The following is a 20151-nucleotide window of genomic DNA, read 5'->3' on the forward strand; positions in this document are numbered from 1 at the left end:
CCTCCCACAACTGGCAGATTGATAAGTTGAAAAAACTACCTTTGCATTAAATGCTTCACTTAGAGCATTTTACGCTATTTTGACTAAATATCGTGAAGACTTTGGTAACATCATGGCTGAATTCAACATCACGCACGAAAGTTACGCGAAATATCGAACTGGGGGGACTTAATGATGCGCATAACTGCACAACAGTTCCACGAGGTTAATACATGATGATAATGTCACTAATAACTTTAAAAAAGCGCAACCAGATGGCATAAACAAAGGAAGTCAACTAAACGTAAAAAGGCGTTATGATAGAGTTGCGCAAAGAATGCAGTCGCAAAGTAAAAAGTCAGCTGGTGCGAGCGCTAACATATAAAAGACATTGCAGTAGGTTGGCATGATCCAGACACTGTATAACGGCCGAATAGTGACAGCAGGCCGTTGGGAGACAACACTAAGATAATGGCAGTACCTTTCTTTAGCTTTATGGAATAAAATGACAAGAATGATACAGCGTGGCATCGGTACATCCTTTTCTCCCCTTACGTGGCACTAAGGAACAAAAGCTTCCACCTATAAATAGACACAACCCGAGCTCAATTAAGAACAACCACAATCATCTGAAAAAACCTTTCTCTCGACATATAATTCATCTCATTCAATCTAGATTAACAGTTGCCTCATAATGATCATTAAGAGATTTGTTAATCGTCCATCTTGCTTACCCGCGCAACTGCAGTATACAATATACCCTCTCCACGGTTTCATGTAACATTCTTGGAACATAAAACCTAACACCCTCCTTGAGCCATTGAATTCGGCTAACCCGAACAATTGTGGGTCAAAGTTTAACCACCCATGTCGAGATATGCATCTCAGAAGGGGTTATTAGCGGTACACCAGACCGGAGAGTTAAACTTAAAAGCCCTTAAAATTCCCTCGAATTGTTAATCAAGTGTAGACCGAACCCCTTGGACCATTTTATGCTTGATCAGCGGCGACTTGGTAAAAAAGGTATCGCCGCAATTGCGTGATGGACCCATTTGCTGGTCAAAAAGGTGAACATTTTGTCGTGTAGTGGGTCTATTTGCGGCAAGATTGCATCACCACAAATACCTTCGTCGTCCATCCTATTTTTTCGTGTAGTGTTACTTATCACCCAATGAAAGTAAGAAACTAAAGTAAAAATTTAAGACAATTGACTTGGCTAAGGATGGAATGGGTTTTTTTGTGTCTATTGGTTTAGGTTGAAAAGTGGAAATGTCACTATCTCTTAAATTCTTCGCTAATTTCATCTTATCCTTTGGCTGAGCAGTGAACACCATATTTCGGTTGTTTGGGTGCCTTCCTATTTTGACCATATGCGTTTTGTGCATATATTGCGTTGGCATCAAGGACAACATGCATCTCCCTCAATGTCAATAGACGTACCACCTCCAGATGGCCCACTACCATCTTCTGATACTTCGCCGTAAGCAACGCCTAAGCCAAGGTATTCAGTATTATAAGGCGACTGAGATTCACAACCACACAAGATAAACATATATGCTAATTAATGTTCAAATCATATTCACGAATTAAGGTTCATAACAGTAAATAAAGTTCCTTTGAAATTTCCCTCTAGCTTCTTGCTAGTACTCTTTTCGTGTTAAAAAAACTAGTAAATAAAGTAGCCAACTTATCGCACAGCCATACCATCACAATTAGTGGTCCTTCGGGGCATTGATATTTCCACTTGGATAATTGATAAATCCACTTTTAACCGTGATTAAGCACTTGTACTGTACAAGTGTATAATGCATATTTGTAGTAGATCTATCAATTTTGTAATTGAAAATATCATCATACCCTCGGACAGGGGCGGAGCCATGTACAAGTTTGTGGAGTCATGTGACCCCACTCAAAATTCAATATATAGTGTACATGTCAACTATCATACATAATCTAAGTTAGATCAGTTGGTTAGGACCCTTGCTCACGGGCGATTTTATTTAGGGGCAAGCGGGGGCAGCTGCCCCCAGTGGATTTGCAATTTTCAGTGTAAAATTTTTGAATTTTTCGACTTTGGCCCGGGTGGATTTTTTTTTTGCCCCAAAACCTACATATTTTGCCCCAAAATCTTTAGATTTTGTCCAAACATCTCCAAATTTTACCCCAAAACCTTCAAATTTTGCCCACAAACCTCCATAATTTGCCTAAAAACCTCTATTTTTTGCCCAAAAACCTCCATATTTTGCCCAAAAAAATTGCTACGGTTTTTAATTTTTTTTTGCCCCCAGTGAAAAAAAAATCCTGGTACCGCCACTGCCCTTGCTCACATATTTATTACCTCAAGTTCTAGGTGCACCAAATGTATTTTTTAATATAGACAAATTTATATTTATTACTTCTTATTTGGACTTGCAAGATATGGACTCTAATCCATAATCCATATCCGTGATTCTTCATTTATAGACTAAATACTGATCTATATATACGTATTAAAAATATGAACTAATCCATTCATTTTTGCATATATGTGACTTGGTATGTTTATTAAAAAAAAAGTTCTGTTTATCATCATCAAATTTTTTTGTCAAATATAATTGGAATACACTGAAGATATTTATTTATAAAATTGTGTAGGACAATTTTATTTGAAGATAATTCATTTTTTTTTTTGTTTCAATTAAAATTTTGAGAGACGATAGATTTTAGTATATTTTGTGACACCACTGGCCTATAATCCTGGCTCCGCCCCTGCCCTCGAAATAAGTCCACCGAAGGACCACTAATTGAAGTGTTAAAGAAAGTTTTAGATCATACATCAGTGCAATAACTTTGTAGCATGACAGAATTTCCTTCAAATTTTACCATAAGAGAATGGGGAGAATATGTTATCTATAGTTCATTTTGTACTATAAACAGTTTCTAAATAAATTACCTTATCGTGTATGGTTGTAGTCTTGTAAATAATGTAGATGGATGTTGGTTCACTAATTGATTTTACATCAGAACTAGTCCCACATCGCATAAATATGAAGATTGGTTAGTGGGGTGTTATGTATAAATAAAGAGAGAGACCATTAAGAAAAATGACTTACCTGGACGCGGTCAATGGATGATCATGAAGGTTCATGCCCTAGGTTGGTGACCTCTATTGCACTTAGGAGGGGTACCCGCTTAAGGTTGACTCGAGTGGTCTAGCCTATGTTATAATTTGTGGCAGTGGGGGCTTGCGTTTGCTCAGCACCTGCACAATAACTCGGTTATTAAAGTTTTTGTTCTTGATAATTTTGGTAGTTAGTAACAGCTCATAAACTTCTTGTCTTAGAGTGGTAACATGATTAGTGTTAGTAATTAGTCATAACTTAGTATAACAGAGCCTAAATGTAGATATCTATATGTAAACTAGAAGACTATAGAAATAGTTTGCTTTCATCTTGACCTTGGGTCGAACAGTTAACATCCATCTATTCTGACCCATCTAAAGTTATGCTCGAACTCATCTATTCTGACCCATCTAAAGTTACCCTCGTTCGAGCATAAATTTTGGGCCGGTCATTCTGACTGATCTAACTATTCATCTCATCTCACTATAAGATGATTTAAACTATATTTTAAAAAAAAGTAGCAGCAACATCATATTCTGAAAAATGACACTGAACTCCAGTATATGTGTATGCATTGAACAGACAAAAACATTCTGATGATCAATTAGTTACATTATCAAAATGTTAATTCGTTATAAATGAAAGCATGTTACGTTGCTACTACATGATAAAACTTTAACCCATAGTAGGTAGTGTTCCTGGGGATGTCAATATGCGTTAAAACGACTATTTGTTGTCTTGAATATCTGAAGCGTGTCGATAGAACGGCTGATTGTGTTGGAGGTGAAGTATATTTTAAACAAAAAGAATTAATGATGGGTCAAACGTGATTCTACATGTTGCAACGTGAGAATTATGTTCGAAGCAAAATCAATTCTTGGAGATTATAATGTCACATTTGGGGACATATGTCACCAAATGTGATATTTATTCTTGGAACATGAATGATTCTAGATCCTTCACGTCTATAATTTTGTTTTGGACATTAAAGAATTATTACTCCGTATATAATTAATTAGGACTTGGATTCATGGTTCTAAATATCCTAGCTTGCTCCCTAAGCTATTGTTTTCTCCTATAAATAACCCCATATGTAACCCTGTAAATTGGACCCACAAATTTCAATAACAAGAATACTCTTTGGTTGGCCGTGGATTAAACCAATAGCAATATTGGATATAACCACGTTATATTCTTGTGTTCTTTTTACGTTCTTGCAATTTATTTTCTTTGTTCACTTGAATTATTTGTTTATTGTTCGTGGGTTGATAACTTGGAGTTATCAAGTTTTTTAGGGCTCACCAAAATTCCTAACAAGTGGTATCAAGAGCTCGGGTTACGAGTATTTTTCGGGAACTATGGCAGATAAAAGTGATGTGAAGATAGATCGGTTTGATGGGACTGATTTTAGCTTTTGGAAGATGCAAATTGAAGATCTACTCTGTCAAAAGAAGCTTTACCAACCGTTAACCGGTGTTAAACCGGAAGACATGGCTCAAGGCGACTGGGAGTTGTTGGATAGGCAAGCCCTAGGAGTTGTTCGACTTTCTCTGGCCAAGAACGTTGCTTACAACATCGTGGGTGAAACCACAACTGCGGGATTGCTTGCGGCTTTATCTAACATGTATGAAAAGCCATCTGCTTTGAACAAGGTTTTCTTGATAAGGCAATTGGTGAATGCTAGGATGAAGGAGAGTTCTTCGACGGCGGATCGTGTGAACGAATTTAATTTAATTTTGACCCGGTTGAAATCGGTTGATATTAAATTTGATGATGAGCTACAAGTGTTGTTTTTGCTATCTTTGTTACCCGATAGTTGGGCCGGTACGGTTACGGCAGTTAGTGGTTCATCCGGAACTACTAAGCTCACCTTTGAAGGAATCCATGATTTGATTCTTAGCGAAGGAATTCGTAGGAAAGATTCGAATGGGAGTTCGGGTTCGGTTCTAAGTGTTAGTCGGGGAAGATCTAGGTCAAGAAGTCCATCAAGGAGCAAGAACGTGGTGTGTTGGAATTGTCAACAAGTTGGTCACTATAAGTCGAAGTGCCCGAGTTTAAAGTCGGGTGGGAGCGTATCGACTATGGTGATTGAGGATGCGTTGATGTGCCAAAAAGAGGTTCTTGACGAATCTTGAGTTTTAGATTCGGGTGCCTCGTATCATGTTACCCCATACATGAACGAGATGGTGAACTTGAATACTCTGGTAAGGTTCGAGTTGCGAATGAGAGTACACTTGATATTGCGGGTATTGGTGATCTCGTGGTTAGACACTTGAATTATGCTTGGATCTTGAGGAATGTGCGGTTCGTTCCAAAGCTCAAGAGTCAGTTGATCTTGGTTGGACAATTGGATGATGAAAATTGTCATGTCCTATTTGGAGATCAAAAGTGGGTAGTGTTTAAGGGAGATTATGTAGTCGCTCGCGGGTTTAAAAGAGGAACCATGTATATGGTTGAAGTTCCTAAGGATGAATGGCTAGGTGATTTTGTGGGTGTTAAAAGTCCTAGCGTGCTAATGCTTTCCGGCATTGTTGAGAGGTCTTGTTTGAGTGGGAGCTCAAAGGAAGTTGAAGCTAGTGGGAATTCGGGTCGAATTGGGTATACTAGAGCTTTCGTCACTTCAGATAGATCTTCTCCAATGGCAACTTTGTTGCGATCGGCCGAGGAAGATGAACAAGAGGTTTTCATGAGAGTCACTGTTAAAGATACATCCGTACAGTGGGAGTTGGCTCGGGATGGAAAATCGGGTTTGTCAAAAGACGTGTGCACGTATGTGATCGGTGTTCCAATTGTGAAAGCTAAGATGGTTATGTGGAAGATCAAAGGTGTGATTGCGTTCTCACACGGCTGCCTTGATGGTGTTATCCACATGTTCGTTCTACCAGCGGGTTTATTCTTTGTTGGAAAGATAAATCGGGTGGATGAAGTTTTGTACGGGTGGATCGATTGGGCGATGTGGTTGATTAGGTCGGGTCGGACTCAAACGACCCGTTATCTCCTAAACTAAGGAGGTAGGTGCCAAACCAAAGAGTAGTTCTTGGTCCCAAACCAGTAACATAAAAGATCGAATTATAGCTCAGCGGTATTTTTTGGTGTCGAAAGACTTCTCTTGCTCGAAGGTTATCGAGTGAAGTGAGACGTGATTCGGGTGCAAATCCGAAGATATCAAAAGGAGGTGTAATTAGCGGGTCGAGTTGTTACTGTGGGATAAAGTCAGGTTAAAGATATGTTTGTTTAAATACTCCTTTAAGTGGGAGATTGTTGGAGGTGAAGTATATTTAAACAAAAAGAATTAATGATGGGTCAAACGTGATTCTACATGTTGCAACGTGAGAATTATTCTTGGAACATGAATGATTCTAGATCCTTCACGTCTATAATTTTGTTTTGGACGTTAAAGAATTATTACTCCGTATATAAATAATTAGGACTTGGATTCATGGTTCTAGAATATCATAGTTTGCTCCCTAAGCTATTGTTTTCTCCTATAAATAACCTCATATGTATCCCTGTAAATTGGACTCACAAATTTCAATAATAAGAATACTCTTTGGTTGGCCGTGGATTAAACCAATAGTAATATTGGATATAACCACGTTATATTCTTGTGTTCTTTTTACGTTCTTGCAATTTATTTTCTTTGTTCACTTGAATTATTTGTTTATTGTTCGTGGGTTAATAACTTGGAGTTATCAAGTTTTGTTAGGGCTCACCAAAATTCCTAATAGATTGTTTTCATCTTAGTAACAAAAAATGGACATTTGTGTTGGCACTATCTGGTTGTATATGTATGAGAACAATGTAATTACTGCAATGTTTAAATATGAGTTTAAGTTTGTATTGACAGTTCGAGATTTCACTGGTGTTATTTACAAAGAGGGAAAAAACATGTAAAAACAGAGAGGCAGGTTATAATTTGCTGCAAAATGGGGCTTGTCACTTTCTTTATTCTCCATGAAACAGTTACTTTGCTTCACATATTTGCACCAAACCTTAGTGGCAAGTGATTTGCAGTCTTTTGTTTATGTTTTTTCGTTTTAGATAGGATATTGTCAAGTTGAGATCAAAGTTTTAATTTTGTTTTCAAACAAGGATCGTTTGCTAAAACAGTTGCATATATTGGTTACCCTTCTACTCAGGTATACATATACTTTTATGATTGCTTAAAAGTTACAAATATAACAAACATGATCCCATGAAATTAACACACAACCGAATCAAATCATCATTTATTATTTATTATAATAATAATGTAGTGATGTAGTGATGTTTAAAGAATTATATGAAAATGATTTATATTTGTTAGTTCCGGGTAAGTTTGTTGTAAATTTGCCTATCTAAACAATAAAATTAGTTTTAATATCCAAATATCCTAACTATAGTTAATGGTGGGGCTTCGGCAACATCGCTAATTTTTAATCATCTTCAACAATGACAAAAGCAATATGACTAAAGACTTCACTATCATGGGTTAGTCCTCCAATGTGTGCCTTTTTATATGTTTCTTAATTTATAGATATGTTGGTGTGAAGCTAGTTTTGCAATTTTATTTTTATTTTTTCAAACGGCCAACTTTATTAAAACCTCAAACTAGCAAGACGCTAGTATAGAAGAGGCAAAACCAAACAATTACAAGGCATTACAGAACCAATCGCGGTCCTAGAAGTATTACATGTGCTTCTATATCTAACCCGAATAAAGGAAAAATTACTTATAGAATAAAAAAGATCACTAATTTTGATCCGAGGACCGAAAATCTTAGCATTTCTGAATCTCCACATGAACCACATGTATGCCGCTGCAATGTTGTACGCGCGCTCCTTCCTTCTTGTTGTCGCAGCCCAATATCTAGTCAAGCAATCCATAAAAGCCAATTATCTATAACCGGAAAAACAGCGCATTCTTCCATAGTTGTATTCTTGACCAAACCTGTTTAGCAATCGGACAACAAAACAAAAATAGATCGAAAGATTCAATACCATATCCACAAGACGAACAACCAATTTGTTGTATTTCCAATCCTCTTTTTGACAAGTTGAGGCGGGTCGGTAACTTGTCCAATGCCACTCTCCAAAGAAAAATGTTGATCCTATGAATTAACTGATTACTTCATTTAAATTACAACTACATTAGTCTTATTAATTATCATGTTTACTACTTGTTGATCCTATGATTTGATTAATAACCTACACACAGTCTATTCGTTGCAGCTGCACCACAGCACACACCTTAACTATATTTTAAATGTGCCAAATGGGTGGGTTGGGTAAGGGGTCAAACTGGGTCATTTTTGTAAGGAACGGAATGGCTGATGATAGCACATCCTATCCTTTTGTTTTAATTATTTTTTATTACAAAAAATTAGAAAAGATCAATTTTTTCAAACCAGGAAGTAATTTTAACAGGCTGCGTACAATAGAGTATAATGTTGGATTACTCGCTCTACCGGATAACCAGAATAGAGAAAAACCTTATAACTTTTTCCATTTATAGTACACTTTAGAGGTAACGCATTATTTTCATGCAAATTTGAAATGCCAAATGTCTGACTTGTTCAAACAAAATCAGCATATTTGCACTGCATATCAGACAAATATATTTCAACAAATGATGACGATCCTTACAATACTCTAACTTATAAAGCTAACTTTTATTTATCCTAATGATCACTCATATATATAAATACAAACTAGACCCAACTTATTAGATAACATAACACGAAACATCCATTACTTCTCAGTAATGAAAATGTTGAAAAAGAGAAAAGATATTGAAGGAGATAATAGGGATAACAATGGTACCAATGAAATGGTTTGGGATAACATGATGAACGGTGGACCCCTCGTTGGAGGAGCTATACGTGCACGAAAACGGTACGTTGGGGTCCGCCAACGGCCTTCTGGAAGATGGGTGGCTGAGATTAAAGATACCATACAACAAATTAGAGTTTGGTTAGGTACATTTGATACTGCTGAAGAAGCTGCTCGAGCTTACGATGAAGCAGCATGTTTGCTTCGTGGGTCCAACACCCGAACGAATTTTTGGCCGTGTAATCCTTCTAACACATCTCCTGCTCTATCTTCAAAAATCACTAATCTTCTTCATCAAAGACTTAGAGCAAGAAACGGCGCAAATCTTGAAAATGGTGCATATGATTCATCGATGTCAGTACCACATTCTTTTAATAGCAATCAACATTTTCAAGATTCAACCCATGTTCAAGATTCTCATTTTCAAGATTCAACCCATGTTCAAGATTCTAACTTTCATCAAATCTTAGACAACCCAGATGGTAGAAGTTATACTACTGATAGTTTTAGTTCAAGTTCTGAATTTTGTCCCATTTTAGATGAACATTGTAGAGTCATAAGCGAGCCAAAAGTAGAAGAAAACAAAGAGATTGATTTGGGTTTTACCGATTTATCGTTTCTTGATAATGTTGTATCGTCTATGGAATATTCTCCATTCGAATTTGTAGAAGAGATAACGAAGGAAAACTACAATGAGGATCCGTCCATGATTACTGAAGCCATGAAGAGAATGAAATTTGAAAGGAATATTTCGGCTTCTCTTTATGCATTTAATGGGATATCGGAATGTTTAAAGATGAAAGAAGATCGAAAGCATGAAACATTATCAAAATTCGGTCCAAAAAACGATTTGGGTGATCAAGTAGCGGATAGATCATTTGAGAGTGAACATAGTTTAATGAGTATGGAATCGTTTTCTACTTCGAGTACAAAGGAAGAAGATGAATCTTCTCTTTGGAGTTCTTTTGATCTTCCTTCTTTAGATGTGTTATTTAGTGGATTAAATTAATGTTCCAAGATTGGTAATGGTTTAACTTAAGATTCTTTAAGTTATACACTGATAACTTATTTAAGTCAGCTAAAACAGTGGTGTATTTGTTATCTATTCTTTCATTTCTAGAATTAATAAAAAAAATTCAATGTTTCTTATCTGCTTAAGACGAGACTTTGATATATTGGTTATTATCTTGTAAGCTTTTTATGTCTATTCGGATCTTTTATTCATTTAATTTATTAATTAATATTGCAGTCATAATTGTGAGTGTTTATCCTGATTGTTTTGTGTAAACTCAAAAAGGATACCAATACTTATTAGCACTAGTAGGCAATGCCCGTGCGTTGCACGATTTGTCTTAAATTTCAATATTTTGATGTACATAATTTGAATGGATGCAAATGTGAGCTTGTTACATTTCTCGATGAGTTCCATGATGTTTTTAATATGCCGGTGAACATGATTCGGAAGAAGTTTGCAAGCAGGACATCAACAATTGACGGAAATTCAATAATTAAGTAGCAAAATATCTTATTCAAATGACGATGATGATGACGGAATAAAATTCACAAATTTGTATCAATTATTTCATTTGCAAAATACATGTAATTTGCAAATTAAAAATAAGTATTTATAAGTAATGATATATCAACTTAAGTAGCTGGTCAAAAATATATATAAAAAAGAAAAAGTTAAAACTTAGCTATTTAATATAAATGACAATGAAAAGATTGAACTATGAAAATTAATAGGTAAATCATAATTACTATTATGTAATTCAGTTTTTGAAAAATCATTAAACCCTTTATTATTAGGTAAATCATCATATAACTCAATTTCTTTTTTATAGCATTAATTAGAGAGTAAATCACAATCATAACTGCAATGATAATTTATCATTACATTGATAATCAAATTTGTTTAACATTATTGCTAGAAAATAAAAAGGTTAACTAACCATATTATCAACTATTGGGGGAGGGCTAAATTTATTTCATAAGCATTAACCTTTATTCATCGTTGTTACATTTGTATTTGAAGGTTATCATAACAATCAGTTTAATTAGCATATAAGCCGTAACTGTTGTTTGTCACGTTTGATGGATTATAGATACACTTAATGTTCGTAAACTATCAAATATAAATCAAAATTTGTGTTCATATTGTGAAATATGATTCTTCATAGTGTTTGTTTATCTTATTACCTTAGTGAAAGACAATTAATCTTTCGCATATTTAGATCTACGGGTTGAACGGTGTAATATTATGAAGAATAACTAATTTTTCCAATGACGAACCTATAGTTTAATGCACATCTTATGTATAATCATCACGAATATTGCAACTCAATGTCTCAAGTGAGACTTATCAAAAAGTTCCTCTATCAATATTAGTCAAGCGCCCTTTGAATAAACACTATCACCATGACAATTCACCACATGTGTAGATAACTTAACATTTCACAATGATAAAAACAACATAAAAATAAAATAGAAAATACAAAAACTTACCTTATAATTATAGCATGCAGAGTTATTGATTACTCGGTATAAGTAATCTATTTATCTCTAAACAACACGTTAACAATAAACATCCCATTGAACTAATCTCTTAGACTTGTTGAATGGAAATACACATATTGAAAATCGTGAGAAAATTATATAGACCATTCAAATTGAAGGTTTACATGATTTCATAATTCAACAAAATATGATATGTTGGATCGTTAGTAACTCACCGTAACTATCGTGTTACATAACTTCATTTGCAGCTAAGTAACTTACCCTTGGAGAATCTTCAATTTTGTTTGGCAACCAAAATGATGACTTACTTATAATGTGTGGAGTTCATTTCATATACTCAACATAATTATATCCGTTACATAACAATCAATATCGATTTCAATATAAGGTCGATTAATTAATGCACTGACTATATGTTATTACTTTTACATGTAGATCATTCATTTTCTCAACATAATTGTAACTTCTAAATATTATTTAGGTTCATTGTTATGGATTCTATATCATTTATTACGTCTAATAATAAATATTATATATAAATATAAATAAATATATATAATGATTTTTTACTCCATGGTATGTGGTGAATGAGAGGGTAAAACAATTAACCTTAGTCAAGGAGATGGTTAACTCACCATATTTATGGAAGTAGGAGTCACTTTTTATAGGTTTATTATAGATAGATAGATAGATGGTTGCTTGGAACTAATGATATTTTTCAATCTGTCTGATCATCGTGCAAATTAAAATTGGCACTAAGGCCAAACCTAAACCTATCATCATTCAGTAGTTAATCTAAACTCATGGTTTAGTTTGCACTTAATCTCCACAGGCACACAAAAACACTGCAAAACAAGTGAAATAATTGAATTTTTATTGAAACAAGAGGTAAGGTTTTAACTACATATTTGCTCTTTATAAGTGGTTATTTTTGTTGATTTGGATATATCGATTTATAGAACAGATTGTAGAATATTACAGTATATGTTACTACTTAAATTATAATATTATACTCAATCATATTTGTTCGATGAAATTAACGACAATGTCGTTGTAGTATAGTGGTAAGTATTCCCGCCTGTCACGCGGGTGACCCGGGTTCGATCCCCGGCAGCGGCGTATATTTTTTAAGTCAATAAATAAAGTGTATGCTTTTTTTATTATGGCAGTATCTGCATCACCAAAAGAGAGTAACCACCTTCGCAATCATTTGACAATCACACACGCGTTATTGCTCAATGATAGAATACTCTAAATAACATGAACAATAAACATTATACCACACAGCAAAGAAAGTTTGGAAACACAATGCTTTTGCAACATATCACACTACCACTTGCACATAATGGTTTCAAAAATTATCCTTTTCTACTAGTTTATGGGCTCAAGTCCGGAGACAAATGGTACAATACTACAATACATGGAGTTCAATATAAGTATGAGTATTCTGTATAATTCATCATACCAACAACAAGAAAATTTGTATCCAACTCTAATCCTAAATAAAACCTCTAAAATGGAATACTTCTTCATCGATCCTGAAGTTACCATGCTTTTGAACTCAATCAATCTTCACCCACCTCCATTAATTAACACTAATACGCGCGTATTAAGTTCATATCGCCTTAACGTATCAGCCACTTAATCATATTCTAACAGCGTTAAGATCAAATATTATTCAGCAACTGGGGATACAGGTGAAGCAGTTAAAGCCTCTAAAACAGATTGACACTCAATACTCGAGTCGTTTTCCAAACTATAAGACTTGCAACTAAAGTAAAAAACCGTACTCATCATAAAATCAATAAGCAACACGAAACTATACATGATTACCAAAAGCGGGCCCTCCCATATCCTCGAAGACCCATCTCCATAACTCAAAGTTTTCACACGATGCTCAAATAACCCCTCAATAAACGCCATCCCAATCGTCGAACCAAGAAATATCATTAATCCAACTTGTGTTTGACCTTTAATCAAAACCATAGATCTCAACAACGCTTCAGCACCAGAAACATCTTCCAAAACCGAAATCACCATTGAAAGATCGCAAACAATTACAGCATTCGCAAACAACACTGAGAACAACAACCCTAACGCAATCACAGCGTAAAGAATCAAATCGTGTGATAACCCAATCACAACAATCAAACTGCTGAAACCCGCAACTAGTACTAAAAACAAGGTAAGACAACCGATAATGACCGTGCAAACTAATAAATACGTCGACAAGATACGCTTCCAGATCTTTCTCATGATCAGGTAAAACTTCGACGAATCAAACGTCTTTCGCGAATAAGTACAATCAACAGTGTAAACAACAGCAGCTTTTGAGATCAGCAACAATGTGACATACAAAGGGAAACACATAACACTCGAAACCGCAGCTTCCGAAAACTTTAAACAAGAATGTTCAATATAAGGTCTTAAAGGAAGCCCACAAGATTTAGCAAATAATAAAAGCCTAATTGTAAGCCTTTTAACTAGGGTTTGATCAACTAATACATTTGATAATAAAACAGCTGAAACAGGGCAAATTAAAATAGCACCAATTGCCATAAACCCACTTAAATTATACCTCAAGATTCTGATTGTTTCTCTTAAGATTTCCAATGCACTAGTGGATTGAAACAGATGATCTGAACGAGTAAGATGTACATCTGAATGATTAAGATCTAGGGTTTCATCGTTTTGAAGTGTGATTATGTTGAGTCTAGGGCTTGGGCCTTTTGGGGATTCCATAATTGGATTAAAAATGGAAGCTTTTTTTGGTGGGGAACTAATAAAAGGAAATTAATTGCATGGTGATTGATGATTATGCTAGTAATCAAGCTGATTGGAAATGTATGTGTATATGATTGATGATGTGAATCACGTGAGATATGTGTGACTGACTGACTGTGTTATTGAGATCGATTGCGTGTGTGTGTAGATTGGGAGAATGATTTGGGGATGAAGAAAGGAAGGAGATGCGTGTCGGTGTGTTGACTTTTGTTAGAGTTTGGGTTTGTCTAGGTTAATTACTACTCCGTATTAGATCTTGTGCACTAGTTTATTTGTTTCATTATTTTTCTTAACATTATTACTTATTATTGTATGGATTTATTAAGGGCTATCTTTAAGAAATAAGTGGTATATTGAGCCAAAATCTAAGGCAGGAGATGATACTCACACACTAAAAATTGATCCATACACACTAATTTACTATTATACCCTTAATTTACAATTGTGAAGGTTCAAGTCTCTAGATAAAGTTAGGGTTATAACTGTCAACTTTGTGCTAAAAAGTGTGAATGGATCAATTTTGGTGTGTGAGTATCACCTCTCAAATCTAATACTCTTATATCAACTTCTTTTTTTGTTCTTCACCTTCATATATTAGCTTTAAATAATATCAACAACTCCCTCCTGCTCGTTTTGTAGATCCGTTAAGTTGCTTCCGGCGGGTGTTCGTCTCCCGGCCTCCGGCATCTCGCCGGAGGTCCGATGACCGTGATTTTCCAGTTTTCTTTTCTTTTTCTTTAGATCTGCCTTCTGCCATATGAGTCCACCTACTCCAGCGTTTCGTGGTTCCGGCCACTTTCCCTTTTTGTGTCCGGCGCAGGCGACGAATGCTTCACGCATTCTGTGTTCGGTCTCTTCTATGGGTAAGTTTCTTCATCTTTTTTGGCTTTGGTGGTGTTCTGGGTTTTGGCCAGAGTTCGTCTCCTTTTCCGACAACTTTCGTTTTCTCACCCCCAGTAGCACAGGCGACGATCTCTTGCGAGATCTGTGTTTTTTCGTGGGCGAGGATTCGATATTTTGGTTAGTTGTCGTTTTCTATTTTTCAGTCGGCAGGTTTAAGGACGTCGGTGCTTTTTTCCGGCGGCTTTTTGGACGGTTCTTGCAGCCGACCATTTTCTTTTCTGTGTTTATGTCCTTTTTATCTAAAAGTTGGCGTCATATTGCCTTGTGGTTTTGCTGCTGATCTTTCCGTCGAGGGTCTCGGTTGTGGTGGCCGGAATTTTGGCCGCCGGAGTTTCTGGATTTTAAGGGGTTTGTTTGGTCCTCTGCTTGTTGGTGAGGTTCTGTTTCATTCCACTTTACCTGTTATCGTTTTCGATTCGGGTTGTTACGATGTTGTTGTCGCCGCTGTCGACTTTGTCGATTTCGAAAAATGAGGTTTACGGGTTTGGTCTCTCGAGGGCTTTTCGACCGCCCGTTCGGTGGTTTTGTCTGTTAATTGGGGGTCTTCTTCGGTTTACTGGTCTCAGGTAAGTGTTCTTGGGTTTCCCGGTGGATGGTGTTTACTGATTAGATGAGGATCGGGTTTGCTCTTTGTGACGGGCTGGTGAGGTGGTAGATCGGGGGTCTTTTTTGACTTGGTCGGGCTTGGAAGGTTGTATATCGATAGGTCCGGTTTTAGGTAGGGTTGTAGCTTATATTAGCTGTTCATGTTCTATCATGTTGTTTAGTGTTTATTAGATTTCAATTTGGTACACTCAAGTACCTTTCAATGTTCGTTGACTCTGGTTATATGTAGAGTCACGAAATACAGATCATCAGATCCGCTCAATTATTGTATTATGCATGATCTTTACGATATATATATATATATATATATATATATATATATATATATATATATATATATATATATATATATATATATATATATATATATATTTCGCAAAAAAAAAAAAATAGGTGGTACATCGAGCCATTGAGGCTAGTAAGGTGGCTATTAGGAAGTAGTGGAGGTGGTTATTTAAAAATACAAGTAATTAATGCATGTTTTAATATCTTAAGCATAGTCTTAAAGAATATGTTTAAAAAAATTCTTATTTTATTTATAATCTATTTTATTGTATTCCCTCTTTCTCGAACTAAAAAATTGATTAACAGTGTAGCCCTTGTTATCCATAAATTTACAAGTCCGAGATAGTAAATCCATGAGCCATCTTATATGGGCTTAGTAATTTCAAATGTTAATATCAAAAACAAATAAAAAAATAAAAGGTATAATGGAGAAAGCTCAAAATTGCAAACAAAAAACAAAAGGTGTTAATCTCATAAACTAAGTAAATATAAGTAACAAAAGTTTTATCGGGTTTAAGTTATCACTCCATAAGTCATAACAAACTTGAGCAAATGTTTCGTTATTTGAGAAGGCATCTTCTATGTTTGTAATCGAGCTTTGAGATTGGTTCCACCAACGGGAAACGAGTTTCCATATATGTGAGGACGTGGTGCAATGAAAAAAGTACGTATTCAACAGTTTCGACATGAGAATTGCAGAGTAGATAAAGAATGGAATCAAGGTCGATACCTGAGACGACCCGTCCTAATCCATAAGGACGAATACAATAACATATGATTACATCGTGAGGTATTTGACCTCTATATGATACATTTTACAAACATTGCATTCGTTTTAAAAGACAAACTTTCATTACATCGAAAGTTGATAGGCATGCATACCCATTCATAATATATCCAAACTATAAATGACTTAATAGTAATCTTGTTGAACTCAATGACTCGAATGCAACGTCTTTTGAAATATATCATGAATGACTCCAAGTAATATCTCTAAATGAACAAATGCACAGCAGAAGATTTCTTTCAAACCTGAGAATAAACATGCTTTCAAGTGTCAACCAAAAGGTTGGTGAGTTGATTAGTTTATCATAAACATTCATTTTCATCATTTTAATAGACCACAAGATTTTCATTTCCATTTCTCATAAATATACGTCCCATGCATAGAGACAAAAATATCATTCATATGGATTGAACACCTGATAATCGACATTAACAAGATGCATATACGAATATCCCCATCATTCTAGGACATCCATCGGACATGATAAAAAAACATCGAAGTACTAAAGCATCTGCTACAACGGATGAGGTTTGTTGGACCCAATAGATCTATCTTTAGGATTCGCATCAATTAGGAGTGCACTAATTCTCAAAGTTAGTGATGTTCCCTAATTCTTAGATTACCAGGCTAAAAGGGGCATATTCGGCTTCGATCCATTCAACCATATAATGTAGTTTCGATTACTTGTGTCTATTTTGTAAAACATTTAAAAAGCGCATGTATTCTCAGTTTCAAAAATATATATTGCAAAAGCATTTAAAAAGGGAGTAATGAAACTCACTATACTGTATTTTGTCGTAAAAATACATATGACGACATTGAACAAGTGTAGGGTTGGCCTCGGATTCACGAACCTATATTAGTTATATATATATTAATACACATAATTGAAATCGAACAAATTTATGTATTATTCTTAATGATATAATTATTATATTTAATAATTTATAGGTTTCCTTAATAATTTAGTTAGATATATTTACTTTATATACTTTAGATATATTATTATTATTTATTATAAAAATACTAATATAGTTATGTTATATGTATTAAATATTTTTTTATATAATTAATATTTATTTGTTTTAGTATTAATAATAGGAATAATATTATTAATAATGATACTTATAATAATAATAGTGATAATACTAATAAAAATGTTAATATTGATAATAAAAATGATCCTAATAATAAAATATATAAAAAATTTAGTATTGATAGTAATAATAATAAAATAAAAAGGTTGTATTATTTTTACAATAAAAATACTAATTTTGATAAAAATTCTTAATACTAATAATACTTAATAATAATAATTGTTAATAATTATCTTAATGTTAATAATAGTAATGATAATAATAATGATAATAATAATTATAAAAATGATAGTAATAATATAATGTTAATAATAATAATAATATTGATAACAATAATAGTAATAATAATAATAATAATAATAATAATAATAATAATAATAATAATAATAATATCAATAATAATAATAATAATAATAATAATAATAATAATAATAATAATAATAATAAAGATAATAATAATAATAATGAAAATAATGAAAATAAAAATTTTAGAATACGACCTTTGAAGAAAACAAACTCCTAAAAATAAAACAACATCGCCCTGGCTTGAACCCAAGACCTCTCGTTCCACGCAAAAACTGCTAACTATGGCTCCGTTTCCAATTTTTCTGAATAATCCGTTCTTTAAATTCTTTTAAGCATTTTCTGATTGTTTTTCTTTTTAATCTAAAACCCATTAATAGCCTAGTCCATTTGTGTAAGAGAAGCCCAAGTTTGTAACCCATTTGACTAGCCCAATCTATTCTTATTATAATCTGCAAAGGGGTTCAAAGGTTTCCTGGTACAACAGAACAGCGAGCACAATTGGTTATTCAATCATCGTTATAACCTCGTCACTTCTCGCTTATCATCACTGTATATCACCATGTATCATCACCGTTCATCGTTTCCTCTATCTTCGTTTGATCTTTGTCACCATCATCATATGATCATAATTAATATCATAATCTTGTCATACATTCACGATCTTCTTTATCATCTTCTATCATCATTACTTGGACAGAAAACGTACATAGCAGAGATATATATACGCGTATAGCAGCAACAAACAGTGTTTGTAGATGGTTTATAATGGTTGTCGATAGCAGTTGGTTTGGGGTTGAACAAGATGGCTATTAATAACTGGGTTTGGTTTTGATCGATACAGATACAGATTCAGAAGATCAACAACAACATCATATCATTCCTTGCAGGAAATATTTCGAGAAGATAGTAGCTAATGATGATTCTTATGTGTTGAACCGAACCAGGAATAGAAGATGATAAACAACACACTTGTTTTTAAGTTGGGTTTCGATTGATGATGGTGATGGTTTCAATTCGCAATAGTAACAGAAGTGATTTGAGTTTAGGTGTCGGCTGTAAACTTCAGCAACAGGTGATGGTTATGGGCTGTTTTGATGGTGGTAGTGTGAATGTGTTTACAGTGGTTGAACCAGAAGCAAAAGCAGTAGGGAAACTGCAGTAAAGTTTATGAAACAACTGGGTTTGATCATAACAAACAGATAAAAAATATCGAATACATCTGCAGCGATTTGGTGGTGGTGTGTTGTTTCGAAAGAGGAATAGAAAAACAGAAATAGACTGTAGCTGCAGTATCATACGGTGGTTGTGATGGGTTTCACAGGGAAGAAAAACAAGAAGAATGAGAGAGAGAGAGAGAGAGAGAGAGAGAGATAGAAGATGATGGTTATTGGTGGTTGTTTACAACGAGTTGTAGCAGTAATACTATGATGAAGACGGTGAACGTAAACATAACATATTCATGGTTATGGAAGGTGGTTCATGAGTGGTGAAGGTGATAAGATTGCGAGTGATGATTGGTTATTGTGATCGAAAAGCAAACCATCTATGTTAGTGTTGTTGGTGAATTTCCCTGCATGTGTATGCATATTATATAGGTATAAAATATAGAAGACAATTATTGATAAGTGTTAGTGTCCGTGTTTTTAAGTTAGTGAGGAAGAAGTCAATTACAAACAGTATCTAAATAACCAACTTACATTAATCTATCGTCTATCATGTCTAACAGGAAACAATAATATTAATCTTTCAATCAGTTAGCACAGGATTCTAATTAAAATATCATTTAAGAGATAAATGTGCAAGGAGTGAATGAAACTTTTAAAAACAGTAATCAATCAAGTAATCAATTAACAATAGTTAGCAGCCATCAATTTGTTTTTAATCTACCGACAGTTTTAATAAGAATAGTATTTCGTACTCTGTTGTTAATCAGTGGCGGACTAAAAGTTCTAAGAAAAATCCCAAATTTTTAAATT

At 34.4% G+C, this 20151-nt stretch overlaps 2 protein-coding genes and 2 non-coding genes across 4 annotated transcripts; 3 read left to right on the plus strand and 1 right to left on the minus strand.

Moving 5' to 3' along the window:
- The first annotated feature begins 3063 nt into the window (after positions 1 to 3063).
- LOC139873807 (U1 spliceosomal RNA) lies at positions 3064 to 3224 on the plus strand. Its single transcript, XR_011767526.1, has one exon. It is a non-coding gene; the product is annotated as a U1 spliceosomal RNA (small nuclear RNA).
- Positions 3225 to 8822: 5598 nt separating this feature from the next.
- LOC139870648 (ethylene-responsive transcription factor ERN1-like) lies at positions 8823 to 9899 on the plus strand. The gene has a single exon (XM_071858428.1). It carries the CDS (start codon positions 8823 to 8825, stop codon positions 9897 to 9899), a length of 1077 nt encoding a protein of 358 aa, XP_071714529.1.
- A 2555-nt stretch (positions 9900 to 12454) lies between these two features.
- On the plus strand, positions 12455 to 12526 carry TRNAD-GUC (transfer RNA aspartic acid (anticodon GUC)). Its single transcript has one exon. It is a non-coding gene; the product is annotated as a tRNA-Asp (tRNA).
- A 208-nt stretch (positions 12527 to 12734) lies between these two features.
- Positions 12735 to 14407, minus strand: LOC139873195 (uncharacterized). The gene has a single exon (XM_071861127.1). It carries the CDS (start codon positions 14147 to 14149, stop codon positions 13082 to 13084), a length of 1068 nt encoding a protein of 355 aa, XP_071717228.1. The 5' UTR covers positions 14150 to 14407; the 3' UTR covers positions 12735 to 13081.
- Between the last annotated feature and the right edge of the window lie 5744 nt (positions 14408 to 20151).

Source organism: Rutidosis leptorrhynchoides, chromosome 10, assembly GCF_046630445.1.
Source record: "Rutidosis leptorrhynchoides isolate AG116_Rl617_1_P2 chromosome 10, CSIRO_AGI_Rlap_v1, whole genome shotgun sequence".
NCBI lineage: Eukaryota > Viridiplantae > Streptophyta > Magnoliopsida > Asterales > Asteraceae > Rutidosis > Rutidosis leptorrhynchoides.